The sequence below is a fragment of the Mesocricetus auratus genome, unplaced genomic scaffold (genome assembly GCF_017639785.1).
Source record: "Mesocricetus auratus isolate SY011 unplaced genomic scaffold, BCM_Maur_2.0 Super-Scaffold_100008, whole genome shotgun sequence".
NCBI lineage: Eukaryota > Metazoa > Chordata > Mammalia > Rodentia > Cricetidae > Mesocricetus > Mesocricetus auratus.
Genome location: NW_024429192.1, coordinates 42,303,274 through 42,317,739, shown reverse-complemented (window position 1 = coordinate 42,317,739; position 14,466 = coordinate 42,303,274). Strand labels below are relative to the sequence as shown.

Below are 14,466 nucleotides of genomic sequence, written 5' to 3'. Positions count from 1 at the left end.
GCTGAGTTCCCCTAAAACAAAATAGACCAAGCCCACTTGGAAGCAACTGCCATCCCCATTCACTGTAGGGTGTTTGACATAAGGGACGGGCAGAAATGATAGGAAGACTATGGAAGAGAAAGAGCACACACACACACACACACACACACACACACACACACACACACACACAAACACACAAGAACCAGTGAGATCAATAGGAAAGTAAAGGAGTAAACCCAAGTAAGTACTATGATTGTGAGAAATGCATCTGTGTGATAAATAGCATTTCTTCTAGAAATTACATTTCAGAAAAAATTTATACACTTCACATAACCCACAAATACCCAAAGGTGTACTGAGCATATTCGAGAAAAAATGTTGAATGCAGGAGAAAATAATACAGACAAATGGGAAATGATTGGGGTTGAGTTTTCTAGCCAGGCGGTGGTTGTTCACGCCTTTAAATCCCAGAACTTGGGAGACAAAGGCAGGTAGATCTCTAAGTTTGAGGACAGTCTGGTCTACATAGTGAGTTCCAGGATAGCCAGGACTACTCAGAAAAACCATGGTTTGAAAAAGAAGGAAAAAAAAATTTCCTATGGACACATGATCTACAAAAGAACTAATGATCTCATACACAGTGTTTGTTTTGAATGACTCATTAGGCAAAGGTGCAAAGGGTCTAGAGTCTAGGAAAATAATCTCTCTATCCCCTAAAGATCAGGCAATTACAGCACAGCTGGTATGGTAATTTCATTAATAACCCACAGTCTAGTACACTGCTAATGCCAATTTGCAAATTAGTTATGAATACTATTTCTCCAGTTTGCTAAATAGAATAAATTTTTGCTTTAATTCCATTTTGTTTTATGAAACACAATATGGGAAATAATCTAAAAAGAGTTAGAAGACTTCCCACATACATAATTACTGACATGCCACTGAAGAACCAGTGGCTTTGTGGCTTGAGAAGTAAAACGAACAAGTTAAGATGATGTTGTATGAAGCACAATGCAAAACTACAAAAAGCTATTTCACATCAAAGAAATACCATTAATCTTAGCTGGAGAGGAGAAAGCATGTAATAGACAATCAAGAAGGGTTTTGTGAAAATAGATCCTAACTTCAGGGTTTTGGCTTTAGAAAAATAATCTGTCAGTACTTTCTGTGGTAGATAATTCAGCCAATTTCACAGCTGTAAAATGAATGTCTTGAACTATAAGGAATGGGATAAGGAATGTATCTTGAACATCATGGCTTGTCAAGTATTTATCAGCATCTTTAAAACCAAAAAGTGAAGCCAGGTGGTGGTGGCACATGTCTTTAATCCCAGCACTCGAGAACAGAGGCAGGCAGATCTTTGTGAGTTCGAGAATAGCCTGGTCTACAAGAGCCTCCATGATAGGCTCCAAAGCCACACAGAGAGACTCTGTCTCAAAAACTAAAAACTAAAAACAAAACAAACAAACAAACAAAAAAACCCAAAACAACTGAATAAGTGTGGGAGCTCAAGACAGCTGACATCTTTGGGCTCATGGACTAGATTACCTATTCCCAAGTATCTTTACGACAAAGATTGTCACTTCATATGGTAACTGACTCTGGTGTTCACCTCCTGTCTTTCCATCTGGGAAGACCTCCACAGAACACTATTTGATTTTCCCAGCTGAGAAAAGCAGGTGGTGCTGCTTTTCCTGTTAAGTCCTTTTCTTTAGGCTTCTTAGTAACCTCAGGAGGATATGGGTAATTCTACAGTTATTTTATGCCCCTCCCAGTCTTTAGTCATGGAGTGAGGTTTTTCGCAAGCCTTTCAATAATTTCCCAAGATGTGTATCTCAAAGTAATCTTCTCTTTGTTGTGCTAAATACAGTGTGCAAGAGGTTTATAGATCTTGAGGGAGAATGGTTTAGATTTTATTAGAGAAAAAAATATAAATGTATCTTTCTGTAGTTTATATATCTTAAATATTCCCTCAAAGTCCACAAAATCAGGGAGTCAACTGATTTGACTCAAGCAGGGAGCAGGTAGTCACTTTTGTAAGATAATTACAAAGAACTCATCTACCAAACCTGCTCAGAATTTGGTCCTGAAGCAGCTATAGCTCGACCACACCTGTGCTTCATCTCTCTGTTCCCATTCCTGGCCGGACAGCTCACTGAGTAACATATCTGTGGGGGAAACTAGAGGAAATTTTTCCTAACCAATCTTTGGGCCTAAAGACAAGTCAAAAGACAAAGCTCTCATTAACAGCAATACTTATATTTTAGGTAGGCCAATTCTTTATTGTGCCTGAGTGGGGCCCTTGTTTGGCACCCAGATCATGCCAGGGCTTGTCACGCACCACAGCTGTCCCAGGCGTTGAGACCACTGAAAATGCCAACATCCTTAAAAAGTTCCTTTAAATGGGAATGTTGTCCCCTGATGAGTTCTGAGATCTACCCAGCTCACACTGATAATTTGAACCTGGTATTCTTGAAAACAAATATGTAAACAAAGCACTTTTTCAAATTTAACAAAACAAAGTATATTACTGGTTTTTTACAAGACAGGGTTTCTCTGTATTGTTTTGGAGGCTGTTGGTCCAGCCTGGCCACGAACTCACAGAGATCCGCCTGCCTCTGCCTCATGAGTGCTGGGATTAAAGGTGTGCGCCACCACCACCCGGCTCTAGGTTTTTGTGTTTTAGTTCATACAGATAGTAAAGGACAAGGACAAGGTTTTTTTGTTTTAGTTCATACAGATAGTAAAGGACAGTGTCTGCTTCTCAGGCAAACAGCAGGTTTGCACAGTCCCAGAGTCTGTTCTCTTGCAGACTCATCAACAGAAGCATTATTCAGTCAGTAGAATTTACTCAACAAAATCTAAAAATTCCAAGAGAGTTTTGGAGAGTGGCAGCATGGCCACATGACCAAATGTATAGACATGATGCAAAGATAGAGGTTGAAGAGAATTAAGGAGGAAAGAAAGGAGAAGGGAGGCAGGGACTAAGTTTTGGAACCAACCTACAATTCTACCTCCCTACTGCCTCGATTCTAACTCTAATCACTGTAGTTCTCTAAGGGGAGCTGAAGTTAGCTGAAGAGGCGGCTGAGGTAAGATGCAGTGCAAGTAGCAGAGCAGCCACAACTAACCTTTGCTGGTTTTAGTCGATTCTGAGGACATGTTTCCAGTCTTCTTCTTTTTCCTTGGAATAGATACACATTTCCGGTCAAATGTAAGAGGGCTATATTGAGGAAGGCTGTTGAATTTCTTTTCAAATTCCTCATCCAACTTTGCAGAACTATTAAAAAGAGAGAGGGGATTCAATTAGCAAAAGACCAAATATTCAAACAGAAACTGATAAATGATATATTTTTAAGTATTTCAACATGAAAACAGAGTCCCTAGGAATTAGAGCATTAAAAAAAAATCTATTCAAGGGGAAAAAAAACCACCCTTTCTGAAATTCTTGAGAAGACCTATCAAGACAAATCCACACACCTTAAAAAACATAGAAAGGCTGAAGTGGAAAATTTGACAATCTTTCTACTGGCATGGTTTTAGTCTCATAAAGTTAAAATACAAAGTATACTCTACTCAGGTCTCATTCTAAACATTCATATGAATGCTCATGCATTAGCAAATGTATAGGTAATATGATGATATCTTCACAATCTTATAAGCTGAGTTTTTAAAATCCTGACTAGTGCTTGATTAAAACATATACAACTTTTAGAAAGCATATAAACTTGAATGATAGGAAAGAAAAGTATTGACTCATGAGTAACAACACTCAGCTAGCAAAGTAAAGCCAATTCTTAATGAAGACTGGCAAGAGAGGCAACACCACTTTAAACGAAAACCACAAATGACAGGCAAAGTTGGGGAATCCTTGGACTGGTTTGTCTCTAAGGGGCCCACACAGCAATGGCAGCATGCCTGCTGGATCCTAGGCTAGCTGCTGGCTTTTGTTCAATGAGAATTACTAACAAAGACACACTGCAGACAGCGGGGTGAAGCTGCAGCACTGCTGAGCTTGGTAGATAGGAAATGGGAGGGACAGGAGAAGAGCAGCTTTAGATGTGCTGGGCTTCTCACACACATGCTCCTGCACTCCACTATTCTCTTGAGAGATTTCCAAAGACTATTTCATTTACCCTGTTTCTCAGAAAGTGGTGAAATATCTCTCTTACAACTTGGCAGCTTAACTAATTGATCAAGTTAGTTTGGCGACAAAGTCTTTCTGTGTAGATAAGACTGACCTAGAACTTCTATTTAGCCCCTGCTGTTCTTGAACCCATGATCTTTATGCTTATGCTTCCAAAGAGCTGGTATGGGCATGTGCCTCCATGCCAACCTTACTGCTCATAGAGGAATCATCAATTTCATTGGCAAGCTTACTGCTTGCTACTTATTATTACCACTTTGGTGAGTGTGTGCAAATGTGTATATGTGTGTGTGAAGGTTAAAGGTTAACGAGCCGTCCATCTTGTTTTTTGAGGCAGGGACACTTACTCGGCCTGGAACTCTCTGATTAAGTCTAGCTAGCCAGTGCATCTGCAATCCACCTGTCTCTGACTTGCTAGTGTTGGGTTTGCTACCATGCCTTGCTTTATTTTTGACATGGCCTCTGGGATTCTATTTGGGTTTTCAAGCTACAGGGGCAAACGCCTCAGCAGCTGAGCTATCCCCTCAGCTCTCATGCTTGCTTACTTTATTTCCCTACTTCTGTCATGAGCTGCCTCCTGTCCTGGCTTGTTCTAGAAAATACATAGTATTGTTCAGAGATGCCCTAGGATTACTTTTTTCTTTTTATTTTAAAGTACCCTGCATTTGAAAGTATCATTTAGCAATGACAAATGGAGAATTTCCATATCATTACTTAAGCATAATGTAAATAAAACTAATTTGAAGTACTTTGGACTTTTAAAATACATGTAATGAAACTATTAAATATTTCATTTCAATATAATCTTGAAATATATGTATTTTAAAATAATCTAGAGGTCTCTACATCATGAGCCACTACTTTTCCACTTCATGACAACTTAAAGTCTTAGAATTAACCAGTCTTTGAAGCACTTTATTTCCAAGGAAAAATGTTATTTTCCATAAATAGAAATGTAAATACTATGAATAAAATATATACAATATACCTAATGCATAAAATTTATATGCTTTTGAAAAATATGGAGAATTATTTGCATTCAATGTATTCTTTTCAAATTAGGTTAATGTGAATCTCAAAAGACTTTGAATATAGCACTAGTGAATATGTAGATACTTTTCTCACCAATATAAAGTACTGTTTCTACCAATTTACTAACAAAATGCTTTATATTGATTGATATTAAATGTGTTGCCATAACAGTAATCATAAAATAATAATCCTAAGTGATTTTATAGTGATATGTGCCATTGCTTCCTCAGTATCACACTTCAATGTGTAATGTATACCAAAATTTTTTTCTTAAGAGTAACAGGAGGTTGTTTAAAAACACCAACATTATAAGGTGAGCATAATTTATTTACCTCACATTGTCTAGCTATTATTACTTTATAAACATATGTACCTGTATTTAGAAAACTAAATATATATAATACTAAAATATAATGACCAATAAAATGTGCGAAATGTAAATACACAAATAAAATTCATCCTAAGCTCCAGATGGTAACATAGGTCCTAGTAATTGATAATAAAGTATGCACAATTATTTATTTATTTATTTGTTTGTTTTTACGAGACAGGGTTTCTCTGTATTGTTTTGGAGGCTGTCGGTCCAGCCCAGCCTCTAACTCACAGAGATCCGCCTGCCTCTGTCTCCCGAGTGCTGGGATTAAAGGCGTGCGCCACCACTGCCAGGCAAGTATGCACAATTATTATACTACTGCACTGTGGTAGACCGCCATTCAAACTCAGGCTCAAGCTTAAAATGTGTATAGTTTGTACTATACCTAAAGTGTAAATGATGTTACCATTCATTTGGTTGGTTAAGAGCAGGAATCACATAATTACCCTTGATCTATTTTCAGTAAGGGGCTTATTAAGACAAGGGCTAACAGAAAAAAAAAATAAACAGTACCTCAGATTTAACACTCTTGCCACAGTAGGGTATGCAGTGAAGTTCACATGTGCTTACAGATACTTACCCAAGGAAGGAGTCTTCCCTTAGCTTCTTCTTAAACTTCTTGCTCCCACTGGTCCCACTCTGGTTAAATGCCCAGCTCTCTTCACTCCAACACCCTTCATGATCTGAGGAGTTTCCTTTTCCTGAGCTTCGTTTCCCTAGGAGACCCAAGTGAAGGGGTTTGCTCAGAATACTAGGGCTGGCGGAGTTCAGCTCAGGTCCTTTGCATGTGACTTCTTGGTCCCTTTAACTATCATTTCCATGATGCTGTTTATAGCTATTAGTGCCCAGAGTGATATGGGTTGGACTGCTTTTAATAAAGGAAGAATCTTACCTCTGAGGCAAGCAGTCATGTTATAGTTTACCGGGTACTATACTCAAGATGCCAAGATGCTGCTATATCTTGAGAACCAGCCTAAAGTGTGAGTCTGATGCTGATAGACAATATTAATCTTAAATTTCTCAAGATTCACTAAAAGACATCTCTGAAGAATTACATACTCCAAAGCTCTCTCCACTCAGGGCTTATTTGACCTAAGTACTACACATCTCTTGTTGGAGTAGAGCCCACCAAGAAACATTTTCCTAGTCAGATGCTTCAAAGTAAAATGAATACAGATAAAATACTGTATAATGCTACCATGTTTTAAATAGTACTTCATTTGTAGTTTTGATTACCTAACAAAGAGCTAGCTAGGATATTTGCTTTTGGAGCCTACAGATAAAGATTCTGCCAAATTTATTTGTGTCTTTCAGGAAATTCCATCAATTTAAATATTCAAGCTAAATGTGCCATTTAATCTGAAGAAGCCATCCCATAACAGAGAAACAAACAAACAAACAAAAAACATAATTATTTGAAATTTCTCTATCCTGACTACCTACAAAACAACACAAACCTTCCCTTAACAGTGCTAGGAAGTATGACACAGGAGTGACTCATACAAGGTACTAGTTTGACATTCAACTCTTCATGATTTTTTTTTCAATAGGTCTAAAGGGGAGAGACTCTGCTAGGTGTTGTAGTCCTTTCAGGTTTATAGAAGTCACTTACCTCTGTCAACATTAGCTCGAAGGGAGGTGAGCATACCCTCTGACACCAGGGTTTTATAAAGAGCACCTTTGCAAGACCTCTCAGATTTCCTGGAGCCACAGGTCTCTGTTTTTCTGTGACAGTCACTTTCCTCAGGCTTGGTCTGTATTGGTAGGCTAGGTGGCAGGGCATCCTCTGTGGGTGTCAATGGCTCTGCTTTCATGCCCTCTGGCACCTCCCCAGGAGTATTCTTGCTGGCAGAAATATTAAGAAAATCTGGAGGTCGTGACTCTTTGGTGATATCTGAGCACTTCTCCTTGGAAACCTTCTTTTCTTTAGATTTCACTTTTTTCTTTGGTGGTTTGACATCCAAAATGCCTCCCTTGCCACTTGAGGAGGTACGGACCTTCTTCCTTGGGGCTTCTCCGAGTTTGTCCACACCCCAGTCTCCTTTTGCAACAGCTTCGATGGTGTACATGACACTCTCAATGTCAGACTCTGAAGACTGCCTCTTCTTGCAGGCCTTCTTGGGTGTGGGTTTGTCATTCCCATGTCGATCCAGTTTGCTTTTCTTCTTTTTCTTTTTAATCTTTTCTGGTTTGTTTAGCGTGGTGGGATCCTCGATGAACATAATTCCGTGAGGGTGGCACATGTGATCTTTTCTACTGGGGACATCACTGATTATTATCTTGCTACTGGCAGAGTAAGAAAAATCAGGGAAGTGACCATACTTCTGATCATCCTCAGATTCCTTTCTGATTTCTTTGGGGTCTTCCATCTTTATAGCCATTACATTATCCATTTGTAGTTCCTCAAAGTTTCTTAAGTCCTTAGGGTCTCTTATATTTTCCTTAGATGGTTTCTCAAATTCTGCTTCCTTCTGGAACCCAGCTTCATTGCTTTTCTCCATTTTTATATCTCTTTCTTCCTTCCCTTTTTCCATTTCTTTAATTCTTCCACCATCTGATTCTTTTGATTTTATTAGCTTTGTTTCTTCCATTTTCATCCCTTCTGATGCCAGACACATCTAGTTAAAACAAAAGTGAAAGAAAAACACCAAACATTATTTTCTAATCAAAATTAGTTTTAACTTTTTAATTATTTTCTTTTAGATATTAAGAAAAGTTCCAAATTTTACAGTAAGAAGCTCAGTTCTGCCAAACTAACTTCACTGAACTATAGACAAACATTCTTGAATCATTTTCTAGCATCATTAGAAACTTTTCTTAGGAAAATTAGATCTGATAGAGGATGGATTCTGGAGTTTAAAGACAAACTTGGATCTTAGTTTTATCCTTGTTTAGCACAGAATTTCACTCCTTATTGCCCAAGATCTTTATAAATGGATAGATTTTATCTTGCAGGATTTTGTGAGGCTAAGTACTTATGTCAGTATAATCCCCACACTCTGTTCTGATGTTTGGCCCCACACCCCAGAAACAAAGGAAAACAGGAGTAAATTCCATTGATCTACTGGAAATTAGAAATGTTATGATTCATTAAACAACAATAAAAGGTTTCAATTAGTTAACCCACATTATAGGTCTACAGATGCTAACAGACAGCTATAGAAACAGAGAATTTCTAAACACTTTTTTCTTAAATCTCATCTGATGACAAATCTAATATGATCTGAACCTGGCTGCAGATTCAGAGCCAAACCTACTGAAACTATTTATGCCATAAGCAGCTTATCACATTTACTTCTACCATGCTTATTGTATTTTTGCTACCAGAATATTCATGGATATGAATATGTACTGGACACACTACATAGAGCAAGATATATTTACTACACTTGTACTTTTTTTAGAATTTGAAAACTTCTGAATACCAAAATACATCTGCTCTATAGTTGATCAATTTTAAAAATTCTTTACCCCCAAATGCCACATTGAGGACATTTAGAGTAACGCTGTCACCTTTACCTCTGGCTCCCTATTACTTTGAAACTCAGGCTATATTCCAGGAGGTGAGATTACAGCTTATGGTAAACTACTTTCAGTACCTCAGTTTCCACTCATAAACACTTAACTATAACCTCTCAAATGTCAGGCCCCAAGAAGGACACAAATGATATAAAACCAGCAGGATTAAGTTTCTGTCTTTGAGGAATTTACCAAGAGGCTGATGATGTTGATTTGGCCAAGCACAACACAGGACAAAGTAGTAGTAACATATGTAGCTTACTGTGCATTAGCAGCATGGAAACAGAGCGAGTTGGGGCTTGCTGAGTCAGCACAAAATCAGCACAGAAGCAGGAAAATCATCTGTTTTACAGAATCATCATCTTCCCAAATTGTTAGGGCTGTTGACAGACGTTAACTCAGTTCTGAATGGGTGATTTACTGAATTAAGTATCACATGCTCTTCGCCTCACCCCCCTCCCTACATAGTAATTTACCTTTCTGTAAGAATTTTGTAATGTTTAGACCAGGAAGGAATTGGACATGCTGGAGAAGCAGATGTGCCACTTTTTAAAAAAACTGAACAACATGACAAGAGCATCCAGTGCTTCAGACACTTCACAGGGAAGATGTGAAATAAGAAGAATGTGCAACAGAGTTCTCTTTCCTTGAACTCACACAAGTTAACTTTTATTTATTTATTTATTTATTTATTTATTTATTTATTTATTTATTTATTGGTTTTTACGAGACAGGGTTTCTCTGTATTGTTTTGGAGGCTATCGGTCCAGCCTGGCCTCTAACTCAGAGATCCGCCTGCCTCTGCCTCCCAAGTGCTGGGATTAAAGGCGTGTGCCACCACCGCCCCGGCTCAAGTTCACTTTTAAAATTCAGCAAGTAACCATACACACTGGGCTCTTTATTGTATTGAAACAGAAACACACCTGAAGCACATGTTATCTTATGTTAATGCCAAAACACTGATGTAATTATTCTTCCCTGCACAGTTAACTCTAATGAGAGAATTTGAAATAATTTTTCTTTTTAGGTATTCTGGCCCTAGTTATTTATAAACTATTCCAGGTGTGCTAAATATTCTAGTTCTAGAAGTAGGTCAGAATGGCATTCTCAAAATAAATTTAATGTTTCTTCAGCCATTTGTCACTTTGGTTGCCTTTTATAGGTCATGTCAGGGACTTTTCTCATCTAGGCAGAGGCATTTGCAGGGCTAGACCAACAGTTTGCATCTGCAGCACAGTTTCAACTTAGCAAACCTAACAGTACGTTGCAGACTCTATTCTCTGTTCAATATATTTCAAAATTATTCTCCTTATCACCCTAGATAGGATTCTAAGCTAGGAATGAAATGGAACACATACAGACATTCACTCTGGGGACATATTCTGGGAAATAGCATAATATTTCTTGTGTAGGTAATTACAGCAAGCACTATTTATGCTTTACTTCCCTGTTTAAAGCTCTTAGAAGCCTCCCTATCCACCCCCTGCAAATAAAGCATGTTAATCCTAAATTATAAGAAATACTATTATATTGCTGAAGGTAAAAATATAAAAGTAAAAGAAATTCTTCTATTAAAAAAACACAAATCAGAAATCTGTTCACTAACCAAAACCTAAATCTGACCCAGACTTGAATGTTATGGGGTTGCCAATAGAACCTTCTTTCCAATATAGGGGTTCAAGTTACAGTGTTCTGAGAGTTAATTACTTCTGCACAAAGACAGGTAACTTATTACTGTGTGAGGGGGCAGGTTTGAAAACTTTAATATTGAGAAACAGCTGATTACCCTATTTGTCACAGGTCCTAAAGTAAGAATAGACTTCATTGAATAAAACTGAGTTCCTAACCAAAGGGCAGAGCTTACCCAAAGTTACACAGTGAGCTAAGGAGCTTAGATTTAACTCATAGGAGCAAGAACAGTCTGGGAAGTGGATAACAGTACAACCTTGACTGGGGTTCTGTGAAGCAAAAAAACAGATGAGTGAAAATATTTGTTAATTATAAGAGTCCCATAATGACTGGGAGAACAGATATTTCAATGTGGCAATATTCTCTTTTAATGACACTCAGCCATCTTGCAGTACCAGTTCAGACACACAACTCTCAACAGGGATACTAGGTACTTTTTAATGGTGCCCAGTGAGGACATTTTTCCTTTTGCCTAAATGTATCACACTTAGGTTTCTAGAAGTCCCAGATTTCTTTATCCATGTATAATATGCTAGGAAGCTTGGTCATTTCAACCCTACATTTAAAAAAAAATTATGTTCTATACCTAGTCCCTAGATGAATGAGTTTCTGTTTCTCCTTGTAAACCTTACCCTATCAAAGTTTGAATTATCTTTCCATATTTGATAACAATGTTTTTCATGACTTTGCCTAAACCTTTGGTAACAATGCTGAGTGGGACAGTGACAAGGACACAGCCTCTGGTGAACTTCTAGACTCTTCATGTTTTGTTTTGAACATTAAAAGCCTCAGCCATCTAAGAATGTGTTATACTCCCATTTCCTATTCTGTTGAGAAGGTATACAATTAGCTTTGAAAGGTCTTGTTGAACTCTGTACATTACATGCTGCATACCAACAATGTCAACAACTTGAAAAAAAAGTTAATAATAATGACAACAAATAGAAAATGAGGCTGACTTATGACTAGTCAACATAACTGGGTAAGCAGAAACAACTTACTGCATACCTAGTAGAGCAACTTCCATGCAGGGAATAGGTTTGTTATAAAAGCTCATGGAAAATTACAGTGACTAAACAGGAAATGGTAACAAAACCCAGAGGTTAGCAACAACAGGAAGCTATGGTAGAGGCAAAAAGGGTTCAGAACATCCCTGAAACCCAAAGACCAGGTTGCTAGTATAGGACAGAAACATGAAGGGCCTCACTGGGGGCAGCTGGTCCCTGGAAGAATAGGGTGTGGCTTTACCAACATTCAGCTCCTCCCCAGTTCCCTTTCTTCTCCTCCCTTCCCCCAGTCTTCCATCAGTGTCTCTCAGTGGCTCAACACAGGTGGAAGCTGAGCATAAAGGAACAGGGGAAGGCAGTCAGCAATTACTGGGATGTCAGAGAACAGAGCAAGCCTACTTGGGGACAACACCTGTGACTATGGCCTTTGTCAGGGAAACTCTCTTGCTGACAAGTTCCAGTGTTATTATTATTAGAACAGTTTTTAATGTTTCTATGAAATAATAGTCTACATTTCGGAATAATGCTTATGCTTTGAAAGTTAGAATGATTTTTCCCCATTTTGTTCTGAGTTTTTTTCTATAACTTGTCAAAGGTTACCAAAAGTGAGACAAATTTCATTTACAAGGTCTTGCATAGCCTATAGTGGGATTTTTCTGTGTAGGAAACCCAAATTAATATCCTTCTACCACATTGCTCCAGAGTTACCACACACCAGCCTTTCTTCACGGACATGTTCTGGTTTGAACATCATTCTCCTTACTCCCTCTCCAGAATGGCACAAAACAATAATTATGTAGTTTCACTTTCTCCTGGATAACTTTATGATAGCTTTGCTTCTTCTAATTTAGACTAGCCAATTTCTTTCTTTGGCTAAAAAAATAAAATAAAAATACCAGGGTTGGGGTTTTTTTTGGCCAGTTTTTGCATTTATAGCTCATACTTATTTTCATACTATTCTGAGGTATATGGACTATGTGTGTTTGTATACAGAGGGAGGGCGAGCAGAGCAGGAATGAGACCTACAGAGACAGAAATAAACTAACATAGCAAAACTAGAGTGGGAAGGAAGAAGGAGAGTGAGAGAGACTGAATATCATTCGTTCTTTGGGTCTCACTTCATTTTAGGCTTATTTGCTGGTTTGTGTCTGAAAGTCAGTTTTACTTTGGTTCGTATCTGAAACTCGGTTTTCCTTAAGTCTAAAAGATATATCTGATTCTGATGTATCCTCATTCTACTGTGTATTTCATTTAAGTACTTAAGTTTCCTGGCTATTATATAAAATCCACTCATCCCCATTATTTGTTGTTTTTAATATTTATTCCCTCATCATACTAGATATTCCCATGTGATATATAAACAGAACCTGGGGACAGACATGGTTGTAATGACTCCTATGACCAAGCAAGTTAGATGTTAAGGGGTGGTTTCAAGGTGCTGGTTCTGGGGTCAGACTGCAGGATTGCAAATGGACTTTGCAACAGATGGGTTTTGTTGCTTGAGGAGGGGAACCTACTGTAGGGAAAAGGGGCCAGTCGAAGAAACACACCCTGAGCAGAGCAAAAGAAACACACTTTGGCCCTGCAACCAGAACCAAAGAAATGTACCCTGACCCTAAAACCAGTGCCAAAGGAACACACTTTGTCCCTGGAATCTGAGTCAGTGAAAGAAATGCACCCTGGCCCTAAAATTGAAGTCAAAAGGCTAAAAAGGAGCAGAGAAAGAAACACACTTTGGACCTGAAACTAGAGCCAAATCTGACCTTAATTCTGTGCAGAAAACTAACCAATCCTCGAGCAGAGCTCTAGCCAATCTGAGCTCAGCACTGAAATCGGACCAATCCCTACCCTGGAAAAACTTCGTGCCCCCCCCCAAGAATCCCTATATAAACCCTGTGTATGTTCAGCTTGGCTGGTCCAGCTCCTTCCTTCCAATAAACCCCTTCGATGAGCTTTGGGTGAAGATCTTCTTTTGTGGCGGCGATAGCAGAGGCAACCCTGGGCAGAGCAGAGCAGAGCGAGTAGGGCTGTAACACTTGCCAGGGAAACCTTCCCTTGGCAAAGTGGAGTTGTTATACTCAGCTCCCGGCTCTCCCCTCTCTGGGAGCAGAGCTGAACTGTAGCAACTTTGCCCGAGAAACCTGCTGCCAAGCAAAACTGCTACACTGGGCGAACATCCCCAGCTGGAAGACCCTGTCCTGCCAGAGCCGAGCAGATACACTGGGGAAGCCTTTCCCTGAGGACTGGCTGTAAGCAGCCAAGCTTACTGAAATCTGTGGTGGTCCTTGGCTCCCAAGCTCCAGGATACCTATCCACCTGAGCTGTGTAACACTCAGTATCCTGTGGCTCCCGAGTTCCAGGATACCTTTCCACCTGAGCTGTGTAACACTCAGTATTCTGTGACTCCTGAGTGCCAGAATACCTGACCCACTCCTGTTCCATCCAGATCCGCCCAAAATGCTTACACCTACTATGTAAGACTATTCACAGAATTTCCCTAAACTTCTTTGTGCCTTGGGTTCCTAACCTGTAACATGTAGATGTTAATATTTCTCGCCTTAGAAATGTACAGAACTCATAGTGACTAGAACAGAGTGAAGACAATGTTTTGTACTCACACTCCTCTGGTGTCTTATGTCACAGAAAACATATGCTAGAGTAATGAATGATGCTTCTATTACTTGAATTAATAAGATTTATATGAGTACCATAAGCAG

The 14,466-nt window shown here is 38.9% G+C and overlaps 1 protein-coding gene across 10 annotated transcripts in view; it reads right to left on the bottom strand.

The window, feature by feature from the left end:
• The window catches only part of Bbx (BBX high mobility group box domain containing), a 242,051-nt gene that overhangs the window by 28,998 nt on the left and 198,587 nt on the right, over positions 1–14,466 (bottom strand). For all 10 annotated transcript variants that reach the window (XM_013116881.3, XM_040750714.1, XM_040750720.1 and 7 more), the window contains 3 exons: positions 7,147–8,152; positions 6,115–6,250; positions 3,114–3,262 (listed from right to left, as the gene is read on the bottom strand). In XM_013116881.3, the coding sequence (XP_012972335.1) occupies positions 3,114–3,262; positions 6,115–6,250; positions 7,147–8,152 (1,291 nt within the window). The remainder of the gene's footprint in view (positions 1–3,113; positions 3,263–6,114; positions 6,251–7,146; positions 8,153–14,466) is intronic.